Genomic DNA, 6,336 nt, shown 5'->3' on the forward strand with positions numbered 1-6,336 from the left:
ATATCGAGCCGGGTCTGTCGGGTCAGAATAAAAAGGACCGCCATGTTACCCAAATTGGACCAACAATCATGCCGGTCAACATCGGTGCATACTCCGTGGGAAGAAGTTTCTTTTGGGGCCGGAGAATCTTGCGGCTGAGGATAGAGTGACATTCCAGTACTATTTTCAGCAGCCATAAACTGCATATATCCGTACATTACTCTTCTCCCTAGGGCTGTACGGTTGCAACGATCCCCAGGCGTATCACAGGCCTCGGCAGTACAAAACTGCGTTGGTCTCACCAGGCACGACAGAACCGTTTACATGTTCAACTCCACAACTGCTAAGCCCTTTCTGCAGTGCCGTAGTACAGCTCGGAGCCCCGGGTGATCGTCATTGCCTAGGGTGGCATAGCCGCCGAATACCCCAGGGCCTCCCATGCTTACTCCAACCCAGAGTACAGCCTGCGGGACAATGGAAGGCCAGTGGTGAGATTTCTAAAGGCTGCATATTAAAATGCCAGCTAAGCATGCAATCACCCAAAGACAAGGTCCGGATGGAAGCAGTCTTGCGCGTGAAATGGTGAGACGGAAGTCGGGGGGGTCGGGCAGCGACCTCGAAGTAGCCAAGTTACACGAAGCTGCAAGTGATAGCAAACACAACCAATAAGTGGTTTTCGTCCCACCACTGGCTTGGATTCGGTTCCATGATGCGCAAGGTTGGACGGTCACGTTGGATTTCAATGGCTGATTTGCAGTGATCCGACTCGATTGGATATATGAGCGGGCGAAAGATAGAATTCTTAGCTTCGAGGCTTCGGAAGGATGACGCCGGGCGAATGTGCCGTACGGTAAGTGATGATCCTTCGATCCTTCGTTTGGGATACCAAGACATCAGCCGTACAGCAAACGCGGACAAACTTTCCAGTTTTCCTTGGAGAGAAACCACGATGTCCAGATGTGATAGCAAGGTAACAAAAGCCAGCGACTCATCCATCCAGCCTCATCTCCTGCTCATAATTTATAGTTCGCTAGCTGAGTTCATGGATTGGACTGGTTTTAAAGGTTCCCTGGTCTGCTTGCACCGGGCGCTGGGCGGCTCGGTACTCCGTAATTAGAATCATTCGGCAGGGGTCCAGATTTCGACGCCTATTCATATGCTGTTTGGTATATTGCGGAGTAGTATACGTGATATTGACAAGATAGGCGACGCATTTCGCATCACAAAAGAAACACGACCGGTTGGCACATTCAATAAAACTACAGGTTCGAACGACTCTCCCGGAAGTGAGCGGGGATCTTGTGCCGCTGGCTCTTTACCCACATCATTTCTTGAACCTGGGGCACAGTGAATGGTACCGGATTTTCCAGGGTCCGATTCTCCAAAACCAGTCCCTTGGCACGAATGAAGGAGATACTGGAAGCTGGCTTTAGCCCCTGGTAAAAGCCCAAGACGGCTTGTACCCATTCGGAAAGGACCATCTTGGTCTGCGGTGAGTCACGGAACGTGAAAAAGAACGTATGCGGCATGCCCTCATATTCTTGGAGCGTCACTGATACGCCTTGTGCATGGGCCACTTGCAAGATGAATAGCGCTGCATCAATACTCTGCTCCTGACCGGACCCCATCCATATCGGGCAACACCCTGTCCAATCGTCTGACCCGGCGGGGCTGGCAAGGGGGTGCGCCAGCATTCCTGGTTCGCAGTAGAGGTTCGCGCGGGGCGGCTTTGTTGGCCATTGCGGACAGGTGGGATAGCCCGGCTGAAGATATGGTAGTACTTCGTGGGGCTGTTGGAAGATGTCGGTTTTTGCGTTCGATTCAAACGACGGGAATGCAGTTGCGAGGTCTGCTATTGGGCTGAGGACGGCAATTCCGGCGGGGAGGATAGGTTCAGTGGTGGTTCCGTGGAAATTGATTGAACTGCCTTTGCGTTGAAGACGGAGGAGTATTTGGAGTAAGCCGAACGCGAGACACGAGCCGGAACTATCTCCCGCAAGGACAATTGACGATGGTGAGATGGCGGAATGATGACAGTTAGCCGGCGGTGCTAGGAGGGTAAGGTAGGCCTGGAAGACATCGAGCAAGGCGGCTGGGAAGGGGTTCTGGGGAGCGAGCCGCTGGTGGACCATGAGCACCTTCGCCCCGGTTGCTTTTGCGAGCGAGCTTGTTGTTCTACGGTAGCAGGATGGAGTATTCAGAGCAAATGTGCCACCGTAGACATAGAAGATTGTCAATGGGCTTTTGGTCTCGCCTTCGAGTCGCCGGAATTTCTCGCCCTCGGACAGCTCGGCGGGTTCGGGGGTGTCTTTCTTCGCATCGTGACGGTGTCCGATCCATTCGAATTTGAGTGCATCGGAGTCCGCGCGATCGTAGGGGACAATTTTATCGTTTAGCTCATCGATAAGCTCGAGCAAAAGCTCCCGAGAGGTATCCCGAGTCGGTTTCGGAGTGGTAAACTTTGAAACCCAGAGCTGGCCTTTAACGGGGTCATCTCGAATTGAAGGACGCTGGAGATCTGAGATGGAGGTACTGTGGACGACATTGAGATAGGTTTCGCGGATCCTCTTAGCCGCGGCCTGGAGATGCTGAATATTTTCGAAGTCCATTTTCACGCGTGGTTGAAGGTGGGATGACCGGGGAGGTGTTGCTTTTTGTTGCCCCAGGTGCTCTTTGTTTGTCTCGGTCCCTCGGCTTAGGCCTAAATCCGTCTGTACAACATCAACTCTACCCCTCACCAGATGACTTCACGCTGGCTTTACTCATTGCAGTGGCTCTGGTGATTCCTTTGAGAAAATAGAGTATTTTATTTGTACTCAACATTCTACAACATCCATATCAATCTCTCGGTCAACCCTGATGCCCGCCGTTTCTCTCCCTCCCTTACCAACCGTAATCTGCGTCAAGGGATAGATATCACTTGCGGAATTGTTCATGTGCACCCGGTACTTCTCCCTTCCCCCATAGAGGTTTCTCGTCGCTGGTATGACTGTGTCCGTTTGCTCCTCAATCGAGTTGCGAGAGCCTTTACTCCCATATGTAAGCCGGCTTCGCAGGGAAGTGAATGCACTGCCAAACTTGACGAGAATGGGTGGGTACGTCGGGAGGCAAGCACAGATAATGGCTACCCCGAGGTTGATAGTCGACCAGAGGACTGCTCGAGCAAGGGGTACTGCGAGAGTTAGATATGCCTTCTCGAATGCGCCAAAGTACGTACGGAGATCGTCGCTGGGGTTGTAAAGATAGATAATTCGGATCGTGCCGACGACCAGAATACTATGTTCGTCAGTCTTACCTCAAGCTTTGAGACTCGAGAAACATACAAGGCACTCAGCAGGAAGATACTTGCCAGTGCAAGTCGTTTCCGCAGACTCATATGCAGCCTCAGCACGGTCGGTATTGGCAACCCAATGATCGCAGCATCAATGAGCATGTCCAAAAGTTCAACCACGAGGAAGTACACGGAAAAATTGAAGCAGTGTCCGTCGACCGTCTTATCCCAGAAATACCGGATTGGGATGCAATAGAGAAAGGAACTGATAGTCACTGCGACAAACCAGGCCATGCAAACAGCAATTATTGTGTAGATAGCCAGCCGAAAGATATGCACCGGGAAAATACGACGGTAGAGAAAGCACATCGATAGCTTAATTGGCGTAACTGTTATCCCATACAAAGGAGGTACCGCATATGTTGATTTCATGTAGGCGACATATTTTCGCTGGCTTTCTTGCGGGTCGACATATTGCTGTCCTCCTCCAAAAGTGTAGACACTGACGAGGGCGTTCGCGCAGAAGCCGAAGTACAGCACCACACTCAGTATAATAAACCAGTCATCCCAGCCCAAAGGGGCGCGTTTGACTCTCCTGGCCGAGAGGCGTAAACCAACGGCTAAGCCAGTCAGAACGATAAACAAGATTGTCACCACTACAGTGGCGTAGCCGATGTGGTTCAAATCCGTGGTCGAGGAGCGAGCGATCAGCATCTTGAACATAGAAACGAGTCTGGCTACCCCGTCATACGCAACGGGTAAGCAGACCACATTATATTAAGGGCTCTAATTGCCACATGTTGGCATGACCGCCTCTTATCACGTCTTGTGTTCCCTCACTGCAGCACCCGACAGGGGACGTACTTTCAGCTCGACCATCTGCCACTCAGAACTCTCGAATCTGTCCACAGCGAGGGGGCCACGGTCTCGGAGAAAAAGCATTTGGAGCCGAAGCCGGTCAGATTCCATCTGCCAAGCCCACAAGGTTACACAGTCCGTTGGGCTTACTCTCCTCCAACAAAGGCTGGTGGGATTTGAAGGTCACCACATCCGTTACTCATTTTTCAGTAGTTGCCGCTCAAGATGCTACTCATTCCGTATGCGCTGGCCCTGGTTATAGGGCACATCACATTGACCGTTGTTTGGCGACTTCTCTTCCATCCCCTTGCCCGCATTCCTGGACCGCCTCTGGCCAAAGTGACGTACCTGTATGAATGGTACTATGACCTTTTATTCAGCGGCAACTTCAGATACCAGCTTAAGTCCTTGCATGAGAAATATGGTACGCCTAGAAGATATGCCACCTGCGCTCTTAGATTGACAAATCCAGGCCCAATTATCCGTATCAATCCCGATCAAGTCCATATCAACGACCCGGAGTGCTACGATGAGATCTACAACCAAACCAACGGGCGCAATGTGAAGCCGCAGAACTACGCCGAGGTCTTTGGACCGTATCCAGCTGTGAGGATAACCCACTTCTTCTCTCCAAAGCAGAATTTAACAATTTCAGACGATAGGAACACAGTCTCATGAGCTTCACCGTATCCGTCGCAGCGCCGTCAATCAGTTCTTCTCTAAAAAGTCCGTGATCGATTTGGTGCCAGTGATGCTACGGCCGATCAACATTCTCCGTGGACGGCTTCGCGAGGCCAGCAAGTCAGGTCAAACACTGAACATGAAATACATGTATGCTGCCGTAACGCTGGATATTATCAACGACTACTGCTTTGCGAGAGAACCATATTATGTCCATCAGCCAGACTTCGGCCGGAAGGGCTTCGATGATGTCGACAGCTTTCTGACGGTTAGCATACTGGTGAGCTGATTTGATTCATGCCTGGTAGGGCTACGCTAACCGAGATAGAATATCCATATACCATGGCTTATGCGGTTCACATACTCGCTGCCTGTGAGAATGTGTTTTCCAAAGGTCTTGATGGTTTTCCACTAACCCGCCCAGGACCGCGTCAACAAGATACTAGCACCTGCAATGGCTGATATCCTCGACTTCCGTCGGGTAAGTCTGTCCTGCAAGCTCTTTCTATGAGGCTAACTGGTCAGGATCTGTCTCGTCAAGTCGAAGCCATCAGGCACGGCGAAGATAAATCCTACGAGCACGCAGACCACCGCACCGTTTTCCATGAGCTACTTGAAAGTGACCTCCCACCACGTGAACTGGAAAGGGATCGCTTGCGAGACGAGGCGTTCCAGCTTGTAACCGCTGGATCGGGAACAACGTAAGCTCTTCTTCTCCAAGACCCTACAAACAATGTTAAGAAATCCTACAGTGCAACCGTTCTTCGCAATACCGCCTACCACATCGCCGCCAACGAGCCCGTCCGGCAACGTCTTCACGGCGAACTCGTGTCCGCGATCTCCGACCCTAACGACTTACCCTCTTTAGTAGCCCTCGAGCAACTCCCCTACCTGGCGGCCGTCATAAACGAAAGTCTCCGTCTCTGTGCTCCAGTGATCCATCGCATGACGCGCCAATACCCCGACAAAACGTTCAACATACACGGCTACACTCTCCCACCGAATACCAAGATCTCGGTGACCCTCCCCCTGATTCTCGAGAATGAGGATATTTTTCCCGAACCGTACACCTTCCGCCCCGAGCGGTGGCTAAACCAGAATCAGAATCCCGAGAATAGATTGGAGAAGTATCTGGTTACATTCAACCGTGGTCCGCGCATGTGTCTGGGGATCAACCTTGCTCGGGCAGAGCTTGTGCTTATTCTGGCTGCTGTGTTTAGGGAGTTTACGTTTGATGTAAGCGAGGTTGTTAGGGAGAGAGACATTGACCACTCTCATGATTACATTGTTGGGGCGCCGAGAGGGGATAGTCCGGGAATCTTGGTCAAGGTTAAGGCTGTTTAGCCCCATGTGCTTTTTGTTAAGTTCACTGTGCTCTTTAATGGGGCACAAAGCATGGTCAAGGCAGTATCAAGGGAGTCGTAGCTATGGTTTAACCGCAGTCATCTCATGAGTACCACTTGGCTATGCATGTCTAAGCTCACCATGTTTTTCGACGAGGGCACAAATCAAGGTCCAGACACCGATACCAAGCGAAGCACACCTAG

General features: G+C 51.4%; 3 protein-coding genes across 3 annotated transcripts; 1 reads left to right on the top strand and 2 right to left on the bottom strand.

Annotated features, from left to right (window-relative positions):
• Window positions 1–1,167: 1,167 nt before the first annotated feature.
• On the bottom strand, window positions 1,168–2,740 carry BDW74DRAFT_4920 (uncharacterized protein). Its single transcript, XM_073732947.1, has one exon. The coding sequence runs from the start codon at window positions 2,586–2,588 to the stop codon at window positions 1,239–1,241; it is 1,350 nt and encodes a 449-aa protein (XP_073589738.1). The 5' UTR covers window positions 2,589–2,740; the 3' UTR covers window positions 1,168–1,238.
• Window positions 2,741–2,770: 30 nt separating this feature from the next.
• On the bottom strand, window positions 2,771–4,135 carry BDW74DRAFT_142276 (uncharacterized protein). Its single transcript, XM_073722696.1, has 3 exons — window positions 3,303–4,135; window positions 3,197–3,255; window positions 2,771–3,151 (listed from the first exon to the last, which is right to left on the bottom strand). The coding sequence occupies exons 1-3, from the start codon at window positions 3,971–3,973 to the stop codon at window positions 2,796–2,798; spliced, it is 1,086 nt and encodes a 361-aa protein (XP_073589739.1). The 5' UTR covers window positions 3,974–4,135; the 3' UTR covers window positions 2,771–2,795.
• A 15-nt stretch (window positions 4,136–4,150) lies between these two features.
• On the top strand, window positions 4,151–6,336 carry BDW74DRAFT_142278 (cytochrome P450). Its single transcript, XM_073722697.1, has 8 exons — window positions 4,151–4,273; window positions 4,322–4,532; window positions 4,581–4,714; window positions 4,764–5,069; window positions 5,118–5,162; window positions 5,214–5,270; window positions 5,315–5,490; window positions 5,542–6,336. Exons 2-8 carry the CDS (start codon window positions 4,334–4,336, stop codon window positions 6,131–6,133), a joined length of 1,509 nt encoding a protein of 502 aa, XP_073589740.1. The 5' UTR covers window positions 4,151–4,273; window positions 4,322–4,333; the 3' UTR covers window positions 6,134–6,336.

The sequence above is a fragment of the Aspergillus multicolor genome (assembly GCF_047715735.1).
Source record: "Aspergillus multicolor strain CBS 133.54 unplaced genomic scaffold BDW74scaffold_1, whole genome shotgun sequence".
NCBI classification, from domain to species: Eukaryota; Fungi; Ascomycota; class Eurotiomycetes; order Eurotiales; family Aspergillaceae; genus Aspergillus; species Aspergillus multicolor.

What these genes read in the sequence shown, in the direction of transcription:
- BDW74DRAFT_4920 (XM_073732947.1), bottom strand. Translation starts at nt 2,588, where the DNA reads ATGGACTTCGAAAATATTCAGCATCTCCAGGCCGCGGCTAAGAGGATC.
- BDW74DRAFT_142276 (XM_073722696.1), bottom strand. Translation starts at nt 3,973, where the DNA reads ATGTTCAAGATGCTGATCGCTCGCTCCTCGACCACGGATTTGAACCAC. An exon ending in ATCTTCCTGCTGAGTGCCTT is followed by an intron (nt 3,256 to 3,302) that starts GTATGTTTCTCG and finishes TGACGAACATAG; the next exon opens with TATTCTGGTCGTCGGCACGA. An exon ending in CAACCCCAGCGACGATCTCC is followed by an intron (nt 3,152 to 3,196) that starts GTACGTACTTTG and finishes TAACTCTCGCAG; the next exon opens with TACCCCTTGCTCGAGCAGTC.
- BDW74DRAFT_142278 (XM_073722697.1), top strand. Translation starts at nt 4,334, where the DNA reads ATGCTACTCATTCCGTATGCGCTGGCCCTGGTTATAGGGCACATCACA. An exon ending in GTCCTTGCATGAGAAATATG is followed by an intron (nt 4,533 to 4,580) that starts GTACGCCTAGAA and finishes TGACAAATCCAG; the next exon opens with GCCCAATTATCCGTATCAAT. An exon ending in TCTTTGGACCGTATCCAGCT is followed by an intron (nt 4,715 to 4,763) that starts GTGAGGATAACC and finishes TAACAATTTCAG; the next exon opens with ACGATAGGAACACAGTCTCA.